The 20,880-nt window shown below is 43.6% G+C and overlaps 1 protein-coding gene across 1 annotated transcript in view; it reads left to right on the top strand.

The window, feature by feature from the left end:
* LOC138665467 (E3 ubiquitin-protein ligase DTX4-like) overlaps window positions 1-20,880 on the top strand; it is a 112,112-nt gene that overhangs the window by 88,893 nt on the left and 2,339 nt on the right. The window contains exons 6-8 of the mRNA XM_069752980.1: window positions 6,815-6,916; window positions 18,342-18,503; window positions 19,510-19,599. Coding sequence (XP_069609081.1) covers window positions 6,815-6,916; window positions 18,342-18,503; window positions 19,510-19,599 — 354 coding nt within the window. The remainder of the gene's footprint in view (window positions 1-6,814; window positions 6,917-18,341; window positions 18,504-19,509; window positions 19,600-20,880) is intronic.

Here is a 20,880-nt window from a genome sequence, read left to right as displayed (position 1 = left end):
AAAACGTCAATGAAAGTCAATGGAAGCCCCAAAATTACGGATTACACACGGACCAGCAGTGTGACTTGCGAGGAATACGCAGCGCTGTTAGAGAGAAAAGCCGGTAATTCAATTACCGGCTTTTGCTTTCTCCTTCCTAAACCCGACATGATATGAGACCTGGTTTACATACAGTAAACCATCTCATATCACCATTTTTTTTGCATATTCCACACTACTAATGTTAGTAGTGTGTATATGCAAAATTTGGCTGTTCTAGCTAGTAAAATAAGGGGTTAAATGGCGGAAAAAATTGGCGTGGGCTCCCGCACAATTTTCTCCGCCAGAGTAGTAAAGCCAGTGACTGAGGGCAGATATTAATAGCCTGGAGAGGGTCCATGGTTATTGCCCCCCCCCCGGCTAAAAACATCTGCCCCCAGCCACCCCAGAAAAGGCACATCTGGAAGATGCGCCTATTCTGGCACTTGGCCACTCTCTTCCCATTCCCGTGTAGCGGTGGGATATGGGGTAATGAAGGGTTAATGCCACCTTGCTATTGTAAGGTGACATTAAGCCAAATTAATAATGGAGAGGCGTCAATTATGACACCTATCCATTATTAATCCAATACTAGGAAAGGGTTAAAAAAAAAAACACACACACATTATTAAAAAATAATTTATTGAAAAAATTTGTTAAAATATTTTGCAGACACGAGCTCCGCTAATGCAGGCTGCTCATGTCTGCAATACCCCAGCGAATGAAGGTAAAGTAGATCAATGACCTATATTTAGCTTCATTTGCGGTGAGGCGCCCTCTGCTGGCTGTTCCTAGATCGTGGGAACTTACCTAGAAAGCTCCCTTGCTCGAGTTCATATGAGGACAACCAGCAGAGGGCGCCCTCTTATGATCTCGAGCCTGGGAGCTTTCTAGGAAAGTTCCCACGATCTAGGAACAGCCAGCAGAGGGCGCCTCACCGCAAATGAAGCTAAATATAGGTCATTGACCTATATTTAGCTTCATTCGCCGGGGTATTGCAGACATGAGCAGCCTGCATTAGCGGAGCTCGTGTCTGCAAAATATTTTAACCCCTTCAGATGGATCATAAGTTATTGGTCGATATTTTGTCCAAAATACACAAGTCTGCAACCCACATCAAGGGTCCTGATTGTTTTGCAAGTCCTAACACTAAATTCAAAGCAATTCACCAAAAAAGTAGGTAAAATTCAAAAACATCACAGACAAAAAGACATCCGTATTTCCCAACTCCAGGTAACATTTTTAATACACTACAGGACTCAGCAGCCCCACGATAAAGGTGGAGGCAGCACAGATGCACAATATTAGGCTGGGTTCCCATTGCGTTATGGGAACGCGCTTAACGGACAGCGTTGCACGGCGAAATTAACGCCGTGCAACGCGTCCGTTAGCGTGCCCATTCACGGCAATGGGAACGCGCAGCACTAGCGCGTGACATGTTCGGCACGCGCAGCGTCCGAGGCGCGCCCGCGGTCCGTTCCCCGCTCTCGCAGATCGGGGATCTGCGAGAGCGGGGACGTTACCGCGACCCCAGGACGCGGCCCCATTAAAAACATTGCGTTAGCTCAACCCGCTAGCGCTAGCGCTAAACGGGTTGCACTAACGCAATGTGACCCTAGCCTAATGAAACAACCACTTACACCTACCATCCCTCAATGGTTGGGTGCCTAGTACTATAAATGCAAACTGATAAGGTTTGTATAGGGTGCCAGTCACACAGATAAAATTAGAGGAGCTAACTGCACCCTGCAAATAATGAAAACTGGACAACAAATAAAAAGATGTCTAAAATGCATGAGTTATTGATCGATATTTTGGCAAAAATGTGTGAGCTCGCAACACACATCAAGGGTTCTTAGTGTCTTGTGGCTCCCTACACTAAAATTCAAAACCACTAATCCAAGAGCACATCAAATACCGCATTAGTGATAGGCGTGTGAGTGACTGATTCTTCATTATCTTGCACCTGAGCTGCCTCCCCCTTTACCATGGGGGTTTCTTGCATTCTGTAGTGCAGTAATATTGTTATCTAGTGTTGGTAAATGCGGCTGCCTTTTAATTGTGATGGTTTTTTTTACTTCTACATCCCGTATACTATAATGTAATGCGATTGTTACACAAAACCATAGAAGACTGCATGAACTAGAGCCGGACTAGGCTGCTATTTACAGCAAAATAACTAATAAAACTAATGTAGAAAAATGTTTACTGTGCTACGGCATTATAAGTGTTTTTCTGTATAACTTAAGGTACACTTTGTCCATACTGTATATACAGTTATTAAGGTAAAGTAATTTTATCTGATTTATTTGCTATTTTTTCCCTATATCCTTTCTGATGACACTTCATTTGTGAATCTTTGTGCATGCTAGGAAACTCCAACGGTGCATAATCAGAGGGCAAAGGCTGCGGTTACTGCCGCAGCCTCTGCCCCCTCCTTGAAACAGAGCGTCATCAGGGGGCAATCCTTCGCAGCCTTTGCCCCCTTCCTGAAACAGAGTGTCATCAGGGGCAAATCGCTGCAGCCCCGGCCCCCTCCCTGAAACAGAGCGTCATCAGGGGGCAATCCGTCGCAGCCTTTGCCCCCTTCCTGAAACAGAGTGTCATCAGGGGACAAACCGCCGCAACCCCTGCCCCCTCCGTGAAACAGAGCGTCATCAGTGACGATCCTTTCAGGTGTTGGGCTAGTTCCAGCGTGCTGTGCATGTGCGATGTGCACTCAGCCTCTGCTTTTTTTGAGTATCCAAGCATGCACTGGGATTCCCAAGTGAAGCGTCATCAGAAATGAAGTAGGGAAAAGCATTAGAATAGCTGTTAGATAGTGTATTTAAGGAAGGATAGGGAATTTTTATGCAAGTACATTAGAACATAATTTAGGTTATGGAATAAAATAGAAAGGGATTTAGAATGAAAATGACTTTGCCTTTGGACCACCCCTTTAATCTATGCCAGGCTCCTATGGTTTCTTTATACACTGCTCAAAAAAATAAAGGAAACATTAAAATCCCACATCCTAGATATCACTGAATGAAATATTCCAGTCGTAAATCTTTATTCATTACATAATGGAATGTGTTGAGAACAATAAAGCCTAAAGATTATCAATGTAAATCACAACTAATATCCCACTGAGGCCTGGAGTTGGAATGATGCTCAAAATCAAAGTGGAAAATGAAGCTACAGGCTGATCCATCTTCAGTAGAAATGCCTCAAGACAAGGAAATGATGCTCAGTAGGGTGTGTGGCCTCCACGTGTCTGGATGACCTCCCTACAATGCCTGGGCATGCTCCTGATGAGGCAGCGGATGGTCTCTGAAGGGATCTCCTCCCAGACCTGGACCATAGCATCCGCTAACTCCTGGACAGTCTGTGGTGCAACGTGACATTGGTGGATGGTGCGAGACATGATGTCCCAGATGTGTTTAATCAGATTCAGGTCTGGGGAACGAGTGGGCCAGTCCATAGCTTCAATGCCTTCATCTTGCAGGAACTGCTGACACACTCCAGCCACATGAGGTTTGGCATTGTTCTGCATTAGGAGGAACCCAAAACAAACCGCACCAGCATATGGTCTCACAAGGGGTTTGAGGATCTCATCTCGGTACCTAATGGCAGTCAGGCTACCTCTTGCGAGAACATAGAGGGCTGTGCAGCCCTCCAAAGAAATGCCACCCCACACCATTACTGACCCACTGCCAAACCGGTCATGCTGAAGGATGTTGCAGGCAGCAGATCGTTCTCCACAGCGTCTCCAGACTCTGTCACGTCTGTCACATGTGCTCAGTGAGAACCTGCTTTCATCTGTCAAGAGCACAGGGCGCCAGTGGTGAATTTGCCAATCCTGGTGTTCTTTGGCAAATGCCAAGCATCCTGCATGGTGTTGGGCTGTGAGCCCACCCCCATCTGTGGACGTCGGGCACTCACACCATCCTCATGGAGTTGGTTTCTAACCGTTTGTGCAGACACATGCACATTTGTGGCCTGCTGGAGGTCATTTTGCAGGGCTCTGGCAGTGCTCCTCCTGTTCCCCCTTGCACAAAGGCTGAGTTGGCAGTCCTGCTACTGGGTTGTTGCCTTCCTACAGCCCCCTACACGTTTTCTGGTGTACTGGCCTGTCTCCTGTTAGCGCCTCCAGCCTCTGGACACTACGCTGATAGACACAGCAAGCCTTCTTGCCACAGCTCGCATTGATGTGCCATCCTGGATGAGCTGCACTACCTGAGCCACTTGTGGGGGTTGTAGAGTCTGTCTCGTGCTACCACAAGTATGAAAACACAACCAACATTCAAAAGTGACCAATACATCAGCCAGAAAGCATTGGTACTGAGATGTGGTCTGTGGTCCCCACCCGCAGAACCACTCCTTTATTGAGTGTATCTTGATAATTGCCAATAATTTCCTTCTATTGTCTATTCCATTTGCACAACAGCATGTGAAAATGATAGTCAAACAGTGTTGCTTCCTAAGTGGACAGTTTGATTTCACAGAAGTTTGATTTATTTGGAGTTTTTCTCTGTTTTTTAAGTGTTCCCTTTATTTTTTTGAGCAGTGTATATTTGATAACTGTTGCTGGGTGCAAATTCATATTTCATGATCACTGACCATACTAAAAGTGAACCTGATAGCTGATAAAAGCTGATGATCCATGACCATTATGTATTCGACACTGGCTGCATCACTTCAGCCACATTATTTAACTCTGAAATGTTGTGTCGTTTCAAAGAAAAATCTACTTTAGGAGCTGGTCGCCCGCTGCCCTTCAGTGATAAGCTTCTCCCTGCATTTGTGTATAGAGAGAGACCTGTGATACGCTGATAATGGGCGAGGCCTTTTCCACTAGTTTCCTATGCGATGTGGTCGCTGACCGGCTTCTAAAGCATGCTTTTCTCTGAAATGCCGCAGTGTTTTAGGCTATGTTCCCACGATGAGCTTTGGGTGAGTTTTTGATGTTGCAGACATTCTATTACATAATATAGGTTACTCGCGTTTCTTTATTGTGTTTTCAGTGCGTTCTTTTTCTACAAGTGTTTTTATCGCATTTGTTTTTGATGCTGTGTTTTTTGTTTCTTGTTGGTCTGTCATGTTTAAATAAAGCTTCTTTGTTTGTGATACTTCCTGGCATTTGAGTTTAACAACTTTATTGATATAGTCATGTATAGATTACATGCTTTTTTATGCATTTCGGCTGCGGAAATGCACTAAAAACACATGGTTTTTTTTTGCAGATTTTCAGCATCTAATGCAACTCTAAGGCCATGTGCACACCATGAATATTTGGTGATATTTTTTACCTCAGTATTTGTAAACCAAAATAAGGAGTCAAAAAATCAGAGAAAAAGTATAATAGACATTACCACTACTGCGGTTTTCACCCGTTCCTGCTTTTGGCTTAAACATACTGAGGTAAAAAACTCGCCAAATACTGACTGTGGACTAAGGGGAAAATCTACACATAAAACTCAGTGTATCTGCAAGAGAAATTGACATTCTGAGGATTAGAAACGCACTGTAAGTCAGGCTACGCTGAGCTATAAAAAAAATCACAATGGGCATGAAATCTCAATTTGTGGGAACTGTAGGCGCTGCGTTTTTCATGCAGCGAAAATGTGCAGTGTCAAAAACTCACACAGCCTCAGTCAAGCATGCATGGTTGACATTGCACAGCCAGTGTGTGGTAAATGCGGCATGCATCAACTGCCAGGTTTACTTTAAGGCCGTGGTCACACTTGCGAGTGTGATGCAAGAAACTCGCACGAGTCTCTCGCATCAATACCCGGCACCGCCCACGGGACCGGAGTGTGCGACTGCATGTATTTCTATGCAGCCGCACGCTGCGGTCCCGAGTGCCAGCAGCTGTGCCAGGAATTGATGCCAGAGACTCGTGTGAGTTTCTCGCATCACACTCGCAAGTGTGACCCAGGCCTAATATGTAGAGACACTAGCAAACAACTACTCCCAGGAAAAAAAGATATACTGATTTTATTTACTTTTGTATTCATATTGGTCCTAGAGCTGCCTCGCTTGATTTATAGCAGTGTTTCTCAACTCCAGTCCTCAAAACCCCACAACAGGTCATGTTTTCAGGATTTCCTTAGTATTGCATAGGTGATGGAATTAATGCTTGAGAGCAGGTGATGAAATTATCACCTGTGCAATACTAAGGAAATCCTGAAAACATGACCTGTTGTGGGGTCTTGAGGACTGAAAATGAGAAACACCGATTTATAGACTCTCTCGTTTGTATAGACCAGTGTTTCTCAACTCCAGTCCTCAAGACCCACAACAGGTCATGTTTGCAGGATTTCCTTAGTATTGCACAGGTGATAATTTCATCACCTGCTCAAGCATTAATTCCTTCGCCTATGCAATACTAAGGAAATCCTGAAAACATGACCTATTGTGGGGTCTTGAGGATTGGAGTTGAGAAACATTGGTATAGACAATGGCCACATACTCAATAGAAAAATTTGCACAATTCTAATTGTATTACAATTATTACAATATTATTAATAGTTAATATGAAAAGCTGTGAATAACACAATAGTGTCTCTACTGACCATATACACAGTGTAAGGTTTGTTATAATTTGGCTGAGATTTAATGGTCCTGATTTCTCAACTTACAAGATGATTGTAGTCTACAGACAAAATCTAACATCTTCGGCCATTTACAGTTTTGTACATTGCACTGATGAGATCCCACAAGGATGAATACCTAGTAATGGTAAGGTGTATTATGTGCAGATGAATACTACTCATTATTAGCTACTTTGCTCGTTTGTGGTTTCTTGCTCTAGGACTGTGCTTACTGTAGAATGACTCTGACAGAAGGAGAGGTTGGAAGATTATATCGATGTTCTCATTCTTACCATGTTCGATGCTTGGGACCCCTGTACAAGGTATGGGATAGCTGCTACTGCTCAATAAAAATGCACAATGCATACAGATTAGATATTAGAAAAAAGCTTTTTGACAATGAGTGGAACAGGCTGCCACGACAGGTGGTGAGTTCTCCTTCAATGGAAGTCTTCACACAGATAGAGGACAGATATCTGTCTGAGATGGTTTAGTGCAGTGTTTCTCAACTCCAGTCCTCAAGACCCCACAACAGGTCTTGTTTTCAGGATTTCCTTAGTATTGCATAGGCGATGGAATAAATGCTTGAGCAGGTGATGAAATTATCACCTGTGCAATACTAAGGAAATCCTGCAAACAAGACCTGTTGTGGGTCTTGAGGACTGGACTTGAGAAACACTGGTTTAGTGAATCCTGCATTGAACAGGGGGTTGAACACAATGTTCCTTCCAACTCTAACATTCTACGATTCCTTGTAATGTTTTAGCTATTATTCACAGGGCAAAAACATCATTGCTCCTTCATTTAAGCGTCATCCACTTAGCCCTAGCCTAGAAGTTGACTTCTGTGTTAGTATCATATTTTTTTATTAATGATTTTTAATTCTATAAACAAATACTTTTAAGATGATGAAATTACCTATTGTAAAATTATTTTTTTTATTGATCATTCACTGAGTGCTGTCATTTTCTTTGGGAGTGTGTCAGAGCAAATATGGCAGACACCGGCCATAAGAGACTGCTGTCGATCTCGGACCGTATCTCCGATGATGTGGCCTCAACCGCCGTTAATTATGCACAAAACCCCTGTCATGCGCAGTTGACAGCTGTGGGGGAAGGAAGGCGCCATTTTATTGTGGCCTAGTGCTATGCACTGACAGGCAATTTCCTTCTTGCACCACTACTTACAGTCTTCAGTGGTAAACAGCAGGAAAGTAGTGGCAGTAAAAACAGGTCGGCAGCCTTTTAAAATAATTTTTCATATTTTATACTATTAAAAAAATTGTAACTATTTAAAACAAAAATTGAAGATAATATTTTGAATTTTTACTTTTTTGATGATACATTCTCTTTAACCCCTTCCCAACACAACCAATTTAGTTTTTATTATTATTATTATTATTATTATACATTTTATAGCGCCATTTATTCCATGGCGCTTTACATGTGGATACGGGGCAAATATAGACAAGTACATTAAACATGAGCAAATAAGGCACACGGGTACATAAGGAGGGAGGACCCTGCCCGCGAGGGCTCACAGTCTGCAGGGGATGGGTGATGAAACACTAGGAGAGGGTAGGGCAGGTTGTGCGGCGGTTCAGTGACTTCAGGATCACTGCAGGCTGTAGGCTTGTCGGAAGAGGTGGGTCTTCAGGTTCTTTTTGAAGGTTTCTATGGTAGGCGAGAGTCTGATGTGTTGGGGTAGAGAGTTCCAGAGTATGGGGGAAGCACGGGAGAAGTCTTGGATGCGGTTGTGGGAAGAAGAGATGAGAGGGGAGTAGAGAAGGAGGTCTTGAGAGGATCGGAGGTTGCGTGTAGGTAGGTACCGGGAGACCATGTCACAGATGTATGGAGGAGACAGGTTGTGGATGGCTTTGTATGTCATTGTGAGGGTTTTGAACTGGAGTCTCTGGGCGATAGGAAGCCAGTGAAGGGCTTGACATAGGGGAGAGGCTGGGGAATAGCGGGGAGACAGGTAGATTAGTCGGGCAGCAGAGTGTAGGATGGATTGGAATGGTGCGAGAGTGCTAGAGGGGAGTCCAGAGAGTAGGAGGTTGCAGTAGTCGAGGCGGGAGATGATAAGGCATGCACTAGCGTTTTATTTTAGTTTTTTTTCTCATCGTCTTCCCAGAGCCATAACGTTTTTATTTTTCTTTCCACACAGACATATGAGGGCTTGTTTTTTTGCAGGATGCGTTGTACTTTTGAATGACACAATTAATTTTACAACTTAGTGTACTGGAAAATAGAAAAAAAATGATGAAACTATTAAAAAATGAAGTGCAAAACTGACATTGTTTTTTGGGAACTGTTTTTATGGCGTACACTGTGTGGTAAAGAAACAAAACATTTCAATATGTTTCTCCCCATCAGTTTTTTTTTATTGTTTTAATAGTGAAAAAAAGAATCAGAACTTAAAAAAAAACAACTTTTGATTGTTTCTCCATTTTCCAAGACATAGCGTTTTCATTTTTCAGCTGTGTGTGAGGGATTATTTGTTGCAGGGCCACACTACGTTTTTATTGATACCATTTTGAGATAGATGTGAGGTCATTTTGTGGTATTACAGCAACAACAAAAAAAACTCATTTTGGCTTTTTTTTTTCTTCTATGTTTATGTTATTTAATAATCAGGTTATTTTTATATTTTGATACATCAGACTTTTCTGCATGTGGCAATTTTTTTATCTATATTTTTAACCCCTTTCTGTCATTGGACGTACTATTCCGTCCAATGACAGAAATGTGGGGTGGGTTTAATTCACCATAGATGGAATAGTATGTCCAGCACGGCCGGGTGTCAGCTGCCTATCGCAGCTGACATCCGGCACTATGTGCCAGGAGCGGTCACGGACCGCTCCCGGCACATTAACCCCCGGCACACCGTGATCAAACATGATCGCGGTGTGCCGGGGGTGCAGGGAAGCATCGCGCAGGGAGGGGGCTCCCTGCAGGCTTCCCTGAGACCCCCGCAGCAACGCGATGTGATCACGTTGCTGTGAGGGTCTTTTACCTTCTTCCCTGCAGCAAGGCCCGGATCCAAAATGGCCACGGCATCCGGGTCCTGCAGGGAGGGAGGTGGTTTACCAAGTGCCAGCTCAGAGCAGACGCTTGGTAAGCCTGCAGTGCTCTAAGTCAGATCGCTGATCTGACAGAGTGCTGTGCAAACTGTCAGATCAGCGATCTGTGATGCCCCCCCCCCCCCGAGTCAAAGTAAAAAAAAAAATTTCCACATGTGTAAAAAAAATAAATGAAAAATAATTCCTAAATAAAGAAAAAAAATATTATTCCCATAAATATATTTCTTTATCTAAAAAAAACAAAACAATAAAAGTACACATATTTAGTATCGCCACGTCCGTAACGACCCGACCTATAAAACTGTCCCACTAGTTAACCATATAGCAAATAAGAGGGGTTATAAACCACTCCAAGACAGAATTGGGTACCCAGAAATTAGTACAAAAATAGCAAAGGGAAACCTAAAATATAACGTTTAATAAATATTAATTAAAAAACTATACGACACAACATATAACAACAAACTCGTACATCGACCACAAAGGTCAATCGAACAAGGAACTGATAAACAGTCCAAAGAGAAATATTCAGTAGTCAGATTGGTACCCTACACAGCCTTTCAGGATTACTGTTACAACATACACGTTATCAGGTAAAGCAGAGGAACCAAATATATAGATACAAAGGTGTACTACTGTTATTCACAAAAAGTATTTCTTAAGGTGATAACCAGCGGTGTTGTTTTTTTACCTTATGGATAATAAGGTAAAAAAAACAACACCGCTGGTTATCACCAATAAGATGCCTCAAATACACAGGGGTGCACATAAAGTTATTGAAACAATCTCACCCAACTATGATGGTACCGCATACTGAAATATGTTCCCCATGTCTGGATAAGAGTCCTATGGATCAAATTCCATCCATCTTGGATCCGTTGGACTCAAAGACCACCTCCTGCGTTCTGGACCACCTGCCATCTCAGGAAAGAATCATCAGGGGACAGGGTAGTCAGTCCGTGGTCAGGAATTGAAGGAGTGCTCAACCGAGACAAAAAATCTCCAGGGAGCCTCTCATCAATCAATTCAAAAATGGCGTCTCTTTTATAAGGTACTCCTATCAGAGGTAATGCCTATTCATCCAAAACAGCTGAGATACAGCCTATCAGCCATGGGCTTACAGCCGACACCCAGTGGTCTGACTAACCTCATTGGTGATCCAGGGTTAATGGCGACGACCTGCGTCCCACGTGGGGTGCACGCCAGAACCGGCATGCATCAAGTACACTTCTGTCCTGTAATGAAGGGCGCGCACCTCTGACTCATAGCCGTGAGTCACTGTCATGCGCAGAGACCCTGGAACGCAAGCGGCAGTGAATATGCTTCTGCCTGGGCGCGCGCGTCTGACTCAGCACAGTGAGTCACTACCATGCGCCTGGAACGCACGTGGTAAGGGGGCGTGGATCTGCTCCATGACCAGTAATGGTCTAATGCTTACAACTCCGGCGCCAGATCTATTGAACACCCGGATGGCATTAACCGGCAGCCAGCAGAAATCAACGCAGGCAGCGCTCATCCACCCGCCGCCCCCAACTTCAATCCCACACAGCATAACATTCCGCCACCCCACCTTATTCATACAATTGTACCCAGAAGATGCCTCTAAAATAAAGTTAAATCGGCATCATGGAAAATACCATCCCCCAAATCTCTTATAATGTGAGACATAACACACCATTTAGTGCACCGCACAAAAAATTGAATCATCCTATTGTATGTCTTTTTGAGCTGGGGGGAGGGGGGAGAGAGAACTAAATCCGTAACTATTAAGTGGGAAAAAGAAAAATACTTCATTTATAAGGAAAATAGACCACTGAGCTTGGAAAATAGGCACTAAACAGTTGTGTCTCAAAGAGAAGAGATAAAAATAAAAAACATTCCCTTCTCAACTTAAGGCTCCCAGGTCTAAAAAAATATAGAACGACCTGGGGCACAAAAGTACCTGATACGCATATCAGCATAAAATAACAAGTATTTTGGCTGGCTTCAAAAAGTACGACATGGACAGACAGACAAGAACCCACGAGGTACAAGGACATCTGAGGGGAATGGGGATGATAAGCAGGGAGAGGCAAACAAGGCACCAGGTCCACAGGAAAAAAACAAAACTATCATGGGCCATGATGGAAAAAGAAGAAAAGAAAACGGAAAGACGGAAAGAATAACAGGGAGGGGAGGCAAGCCTAAGTATAGCCCTGATGACATACTATACTACCTCCGCCCTACCTGACAGCGGAGGTTGGCACCCTAGACCTGCGCAGTGGCGCCCCCACTCAACGGTGGCTGTCCCTGGCTGAGATACCCTGTTAGTGCCCTTACCGCTTTAAAGAAAAGAGACGAAGGAAGGCTGCTCATTTAGTCCTAATGGATATGTGGAACCCAATTTATATATCCAATTTCACTGTAGACGTATCACCACCATGGGCCGAGTTTATATGTCTAGCCAACGGGGTCTCCCTCTTCTTTACGATATCCCTAAGATGCTCCCCGACTCTCCTCCTTAATTCTCTGATCATTTTTCCAACATATATTAGATCACAGTCACAGATGTGGTCCACAACGCAGGAGGTGGTCTTTGAGTCCAACGGATCCAGGATGGATGGAATTTGATCCATAGGACTCTTATCCAGACATGGGGAACATATTTCAGTATGCGGTACCATCATAGTTGGGTGAGATCGTTTCAATAACTTTATGTGCACCCCCGTGTATTTGAGGCATCTTATTGGTGATAACCAGCGGTGTTGTTTTTTTACCTTATGGATAGCCTTAAGAAATACTTTTTGTGAATAACAGTAGCACACCTTTGTATCTGGAACGCCCCCACACACAGGGCAACAGGTTACTTGGTACCGGTCCTTTCTGTCTCAGTTCTGGGGTAGTCACGGTGGCTGGACCCGGTCCGTGACCCTGCTAAGGGGCGTCCAATAAAGGGTGATGGTGCGTAGTGCGAGGAATAACGAGGACACAGGGTACAGTTTCTTTACCTTTTACTGAAGGTTTCAGGATCCTCAATCCAGGGCACTTTCAACAGGGCTGTCTGAGACCGGCCGGTCCGAAGGCACATCCAGAGTTCCCTTTGCAGGTGGAAATCAGTGTCTACCCACTAGCACCTGTGTGTTGTAGTGCTTCCCTGCTGAGCATTCAGGATAGTCCTCACAACTTCTGTTCTCGTTCGCTCTAGATCTTTCTCTTCTCCGTTCCCCAGGTATGTTATGGCCAGGACGCACCTTTAGGACAGGTAGGCCTGGAGGTATTCTGGAACCCTAGTGTCGCCCCTCTCCCACGATTGCCTCCAATGTCCTTCTTAGGTGTTGTATGGTAGACAGCCAACCTGTAATTAACTGTCCTGCTGATGTTTGAAGTAATGCGTGGAGACTGTTACTTCTTCGGTGCTCCGGCCACCCGCTATGCGCCTCAGTAAGATGTTGCCGTTCTCGGGGCACGACTCTTACTGGCTCTCCTTTGTGCTGATCTCGTTTCTCACTGTTCCACAATATCCTTCCTTTCTTGTCTCTTTCTTAGGATACCGCCGCAAGGTAGTGCAGGCGCGGCTCCGTAACAATCTGTCCTTTCGCTAGGTACCTGCCAGATTTCCCAGTTCTGACAGGTCCTTCCTGGAGCTCTCCCAGGCTTCGTTCTGCCTAACTTCCTGTCCGACCCCTAGTTTTACCAATATGAGAAGTGGCCCAATAAATAAGCCTTTTGCTCCCCCTAGTGGCCGGAGTGTGAAGTGTAGTGTGTGCTTGGTGATACCTGGTCAGTAGAACTCCTTTAGTGCCATCAGACGTACCATCACTCCCCTTAGTGGCAGAGCGACGTTACTGCAACGACCAGATCTCTGGGGCGCTGCATATCTATATATTTGGTTCCTCTGCTTTACCTGATAAGGTGTATGTTGTAACAGTAATCCTGAAAGGCTGTGTAGGGTACCAATCTGACTACTGAATATTTCTCTTTGGACTGTTTATCAGTTCCTTGTTCGATTGACCTTTGTGGTTGATGTACGAGTTTGTTGTTATATGTTGTGTCGTATAGTTTTTTAATTAATATTTATTAAACCCACTAGTTAACCCCTTCAGTAAACACCGTAATAAAAAAAAAAAAAATGAGGCAAAAAACAATGCTTTATTATCATACTGCCGAACAAAAAGTGGAATAACACGGGATCAAAAAGACAGATATAAATAACCATGGTACCGCTGAAAACGACATCTTGTCCCACCAATAACGAGCCACCATACAGCATTATCAGCAAAAAAATAAAAAAGTTATAGTCCTCAGAATAAAGCGATGCAAAAATAATTATTTTTCTATAAAATAGTTTTTATCGTATAAAAGCGCAAAAACATAAAAAAAAGATATAAATGAGGTATCGCTATAATCGTACTGACCCAAAGAATAAAACTGCTTTATCAATTTTACCAAACGCGGAACGGTACACAAACGCAGGTATTATCAAAGAAATTTTACTACTATCATGAAGTACAATATGTCACGAGAAAACAATGTCAGAATCGCTGGGATCCGTTGAAGCGTTCCAGAGTTATAACCTCATAAAGGGACAGTGGTCAGAATTGTAAAAATTGGCCTGGTCATTAACGTGCAAACCACCCTTGGGGGTAAAGGGGTTAATCCCGACCTTGGGATTTTTCGTTTTTGCATATTTGTCTTTTGGTCCCCTTTTTCCCAGAGCCATAACTTTTTACGTCATTATGGCCATGGGAGGGTTTGTTTTTTGCGGGACGAGTTGTACTTTTGAACTACACCATTGATTTTACCATATAGTGTATTAGAAAACAGGAAAATAATTCCAAGTGCAGTGAAATTGCAATTCCACAATTGATTTTTGTTTTGTTTTCTTTACCATATTCTCTAACCTGTGGATACTATATTATGTAGGAAAGTAGAGATTTTTTTCTAATTTTGTACACTGCACTTTCAAATGTGTTTTCTGGGTTTTGGGGCCTTTAGTACATGCATAGCAGGGCCGCCAGCTACAACGTGCGTCCTCTTGTATTCCCATACTGTACATTTATGATGATATACGGTAATTGCCTCTAGCCCATGATAATTATGCCAGACCATTATCATGGGTAAGAGGCAATTACCGTATATCATTTCCTTACGTGCATATGTGACATTTTATAATTATTTAACACTGTGTTTGGCAATCTCCCTATACCTATATATTTATTGGGTTACAGTTATAAAGAATGGAGGTTGCCAAATACTATCATGTCTCCTCTTTTCCCAATTTTAAGACTCTTGCGGGATTACCTTTTTTTACATTTTTTGCACTGAGCAATATGCACTGTGATATATATTATTACCCGGGCGTCTAGGGTTCTCCCACTTGTTTATATTGTATGCCTCCCTTTGCTCCATGGTTGTACTGCTGCCCATCTATTTTTTTTAAATAATTTTTGATCTATGGAGTTGATTAACTTTTTGTACTATCTTGTCTATGTGTACTTTTTGATTAATAAAGACAATCAATCACTCTTTGTTTCATTGCAGCCACTTGGTGAATTCAAAAAAGTTCATTTTTTTCTCATTAATGTGCTCTCTGCACCCCACCTTGACTGAAAAAACAAATGTAGTAACATTTGCAAATTTATTAAAAAAGAAAAACTGAAATATTCCATGGTCATAAGTATTCAGACCCTTTGCTCAGTATTGAGTAGAAGGACCCTTTTGAGCTAGTACAGCCATGAGTCTTCTTGGGAATCATGCAACAAGTTTTTCATACCTTGATTTGGGGATTCCTTCTTCTTTGCAGATCCTCTCCAGTTCCGTCAGGTTGGATGGTGAACGTTGGTGGGCAGCCATTTTCAGGTCTCTCCAGAGATGCTCAATTGGGTTTAGGTCAGGGCTCTGGCTGGGCCAGTCACAGAGATGTGACTGAGGTCACAGAGATGTTCTGAAGCTACTCCTTTGTTATTTTAGCTGAGTGCTTAGGGTCATTGTCTTGTTGGAAGGTGAATCTTTGGCCAAGTCTGAGGTCCAGAGCACTCGGGAAGAGGTTTTCATTCTGGATATCTCTGTATTTGGCCGCATTCATGTTTTTTTCAGTAACAACCAGTCGTCCTGTCCCTGCAGCTGAAAAACACCCCCATAACATGATGCTGCCACCACCATGTTTCACTGTTAGGATTGTATTGGGCAGGTGATGAGCAATGCCTAGTTTTCGCCACACATACCGCTTACAATTATCACCAAAAAAGGTCTATCTTTGTCTCATCAGACCAGAGAATCTTATTTCTTATAGTCTGGCAGTCCTTCATGTGTTTTTTTAGCAAACTCTATGTGGGCATTCACATGTCTTGCATTGAGCAGAGGCTTCCGTCAGGCCACTCTGCCATAAAGGCCCAACTGGTGGAGGGCTGCAGTGATAGTTGACTTTATGGCACTTTCTCCCATCTAACTACTGTATCTCTGGAGCTCAGCCACAGTGATCTTGGGGTTCTACTTTACCTTTCTCACCAAGTCTCTTCTACCATGATTGCTCAGTTTGGCTGGATGGCCTGGTCTAGGAAGACTTCTGGTGGTACCAAACTTCTTCCATTTAAGGATTATGGAAGCCACTGTGCTCTAAGGAACCTTGAGTACTGCAGAAATTCTTTTGTAACCTTGGACAGTTTTGTGCCTTGCCACAATTCTGTCTCTGCGCTCCTTGGCCAGTTCCTTTGACCTCATGATTCTCATTTGGTCTGACATGTACTGTGAGCTGTGAGGTCTTATATAGACAGATGTGTGCCTTTCCAAATCAAGTCCGATCAGTTTAATAATTAAACTTTCATTAAACACAGCTGGACACCATCTCAAGGAGGATCACAAGGAAATGGACAGCATGTGACTTAAATATGTGTCTGAGCAAGTGTCTAAATACTTATGACCATGTGATATTTCAGTTTTTCTTTTTTATTAAATTTGCAAAAATTACTACATTTCTGTTTTTTTTCAGTCAAGATGGGGTGCAGAGTGTACATTAATGTAATTTTTTTTAACTTTTTTGAATTTACCAAATGGCTGCAATGAAACAAAGAGTGAACAATTTTAAGGGGTCTGAATACTTTCCATACCCACTGTAGCAAATCTCTAATATTTACATATACCTTTTAGAAGTCAAGCCATACTATTATAAGGATATTTAAACTCTTTATGTCTCTTATTCACTCTCTATAGATTTTTGAGAGCATCCTTGCTAAGTAATATGGATTTTGCTGCACTGCATCAGTTCTGATATGTTCTTATGATAAGCAGCAGTGCCTGAACCTCGGGCTTCGTGTGGGTCTCATTGATAAAATTTGTATATACTATCCGCAATGTAATATCCTGTGGAAAATGGCATAGACGTAGGAGATCAGCATATCGATATAACGGCAAGTTCAGATGTGATGGAATTGGTGTGGATTTGAGGTGCAAATTCCACACCACATATTCAGAAGAGTTTATAGTACATATTTCATGTATGCACATGGAGTGCCCCCAAGGGCAGCAGGGTACTCTGTACCGGGTCCTTCGGTTCACAGGGGGATGTCACGGTGGCTGACCCAGTCCGTGGCCCTGGGACGTCCGTGTAAAAGGGAAAGGTCTTTAAAGGGATATGTTTGTGACGCCACCTGTGGTATTCGGTCAGGGTGACCGACGCTGCTTTAGGGGTCTGCTGGGGTGATGTTATGGCAGCTAGATGGTATACCTTCCCACAGCTGAAGTGTGTCCCCAGGGCTTCCCAGTCTGTAGATGGTGGATGGTGTGAGGCGCAGTGAAGAACGAGGACACAAGGTTGCAGTCTCTTTACCTTTACTGAAGGCTTCAGCATCCACAGTCCAGAGCACCTGATCACAGGGCAGACAGAGTCCAGCCGGTTTGGAGGCAATTCCAGAGTCCCCTTATCCAGGTAGAAATCAGTAACCTTTCTCTAGCGCCTTGGTGTTGTAGTCGATTATTGCTAAGCTTCTCATAAGCTTTGTGATACCTGGATTCAGTTGTCCTTCTTTGCCTCCAAATGTAACATCACTCCCCCTAGAGGAGAATGGTATTACTGCAACGACCAGGACCCTGGGGTGCTGCACACACATGTACAAATAATACATGTGGGGGGATCATTTTGTATCAGGAAAAAAAAGCCAAAAATTTTCTTAAGATACAAAAATATATTCTGTCCTCGTTTGTGTTCTGGGAAACTGGGTAAAAAATGAATAGGGTGGGAGTACTGAAGTGCAATTTTGCACAGGCCACTATTTGGGCTAAGGCTGTCCCTGAACTCATTGGCACCCAATGATCAAGCCATAGGAGAGCTGATGGACACATAGAATGATTTGCCCAATCTCTCAAAGCAGCATTTAACAGGTTAACAACCACGAGCGGCTGTTGGAGGCAGATCCTGGTTGTAACACGCAGCCATTACCTGCTGATATGGGGTGAGCTCACCCTGTGAGCCGTCTCCATACACCCACTACCGACTTGCTCAGTACATGCATGGCGGATGTCAGTAAGGGGTCTATGGATGTCTTTTGTGTCTATGGAAAAAATGTTCAATGTTTATATACTTTACTGATAAACTACTGAGATCTTCTAATTCATGTGCATTACATTTACATCTTGCTCTTACTGTATATTTGTTTTACTTATTTTTCACATTTTGTTTTCTTCCTCAATAGAATGGTACTTTACGATGTCCAACTTGTCAAACGTTATATGGTGTGAAAATTGGGTCTCAGCCTCCAGGAAAGATGACTTTCCACGTCATTCCTCATTCCTTGCCTGGATATCCTGACTGCGAGGCCATACGTATAATTTATTATATTGCTCCTGGAGTACAGGTACTATTAAGTACAAGTATAAGAAAGTTTGTGGATACAGCTCACCCCATCCAGTATAAGGCCAGTTTCACACGTCAGTGGCTCCGGTACGTGAGGAGCCACTGACACACGTAGACACATTAAAATCAATGCATCTTTTCAGATGTCATTGATTTTTTGCGGACCGTGTCTCCGTGTGCCAAACACGGAGACATGTCAGTGTTCGTGGGAGCGCACGGATTACACGGACCCATTAAAGTTAATGGGTCCGTGTAAAACACGTACCGCACACGGACGTTGTCCGTGTGCAGTCCGTGTGCCGTGCAGGAGACAGCGCTACATTAAGCGCTGTCCCCCCCCAGTGATGCTGAAGTCCCATTCATATCTTCCCTGCAGCAGCGTTTGCTGTAGAGAAGATATGAATATTAGTGTGTAAAATCAATATCCAGGTCCCCACACCCCTCCTAGGTGAGTATTTTAATCACAGCGGGGGGGCGCACAGGGGGTGGGGACCTGGTTATTGATTTTACACACTAATATTCATATCTTCTCTACAGCAAACGCTGCTGCAGGGAAGATATGAATGGGGCTTCAGCACGATGCCGGGGACAGCGCTAAACTTTAGCGCTGTCTCCGGCACGGTGCGTGTGGTACCCAGTGGGCACACGGGCGGCACACGTGTGCCGCATGTGTGCCACACTGATGTGCCACAGAAACGCACCGGCACACGGACACAGATAATTCCGGTACCGATTTTTCCGGTACCGGAAATATCTGGACGTGTGAGACTGCCCTAAGTGTGATGTTCAATCTTCTTCTTGGGCAAGACAAGGCTTGTGAGGCATCCAGCGGCTCCGTTCAAAGGGATAATAAGGGTTTTTCAATCGAGTACAGCAAATTAAAAGCTGACTCTTAATCGTAGATAAAGAAAATACACACCAATGGCAAAGCTACTATAGAGAACGTTGTAGTTGATTGTAATATTGCAGTGTTTTCTTTAAAAATTAATTTTCGTTTTTCACCACAGGGTCCAGGCCAGCCTCACCCAGGAATAAAGTTTACAGCACCCGACTTCCCACTTCACTGTTACCTCCCTAACACTAAAAAGGGGAGAGAGGTGAGTGTCATATTGCCATTCAGTATGTAGGACAAATTGATTGACTACATCAGCAGAAACTATGAGTCACATTTGTAAATCCAGGATCTGTTAAGTTAAAGAGAACTGATTTATGAATATATAAGATATTCCCTAAAGTAGAATATAAGGGCTGTCTGATCTAAAACTATAAAGTCACTTTATGTGACTGCAGACTTGTTAATCCTCACATTGTGAACACTGCACACTGTCAGGACTCGCCGGCTCCAGGGGCAGTCGGTCATGTGTTTGTAAGTATGCAATATGTATATTCCTGGCCACATTCTGACTAGACTGGCACGGCCTCGTTCAATGCAAGTGTATTGAGTGAGGCAGGAAACAGTCTAGTCGAAATATGGCCAGGAGTATGCATATCGCATACTTGCAGTCCCATGGCAGCCTCCTCCTGAGGAGGATTAGCAAGTCTGCAGTCACATAAAATAACTGCTGACTTGTAGTTTTAAACCAACCCTTTTAAATTTACAGCTTAACCCCTTTCTGACCTCGGACGGGATAGTACGTCCGAGGTCAGAAGCCCCGCTTTGATGCGGGCTCCAGCGGTGAGCCCGCATCAAAGCCGGGACATGTCAGCTGTTTTGAACAGCTGACATGTGCCCGTAATAGGCGCGGACAGAATCGCAATCTGCCCGCGCCTATTAACTAGTTAAATGCTGCTGTCAAAAGCAGACAGCGGCATTTAACTACTGCATCCGGCCGGGCGGCCAGGAAATGACGTCATCGCCGACCCCCGTCACATGTTCGGAGGTCGGCGATGCTTGTACATTGTAACCATAGAGGTCCTTGAGACCTCTATGGTTACTGATCCCCGGCAGCTGTGAGCGCCACCCTGTGGTCGGCGCTCACAGCACACCTGATTTTCTGCTACATAGCAGCGAACAGCAGATCGCTGCTATGTAGCAGAGCCGATCGTGCTGTGCCTGCTTCTAGCCTCCCATGGAGGCTATTGAAGCATGGCAAAAGTTAAAAAAAAAGTAAAAAAAAAATGTGAAAAAAATATAAAAATATAAAAGTTTAAATTACCCCCCTTTCGCCCCAATCAAAATAAATCAATAAATATAAAATCAAATCTACACATATTTGGTATCGCCACGTTCAGAATCGCCCGATCTATCAATTAAAAAAAAGCATTAACCTGATTGCTAAACGGCGTAGCAAGAAAAAAATTTGAAACGCCAGAATTATGTTTTTTTGGTCGCCGCAACATTGCATTAAAATGCAATAACGGGCGATCAAAAGAGCGTA

This window comes from Ranitomeya imitator, chromosome 2, assembly GCF_032444005.1.
Source record: "Ranitomeya imitator isolate aRanImi1 chromosome 2, aRanImi1.pri, whole genome shotgun sequence".
In the NCBI taxonomy this organism is placed as follows: Eukaryota; Metazoa; Chordata; class Amphibia; order Anura; family Dendrobatidae; genus Ranitomeya; species Ranitomeya imitator.
This window is presented reverse-complemented; position numbering and strand designations above follow the sequence as displayed.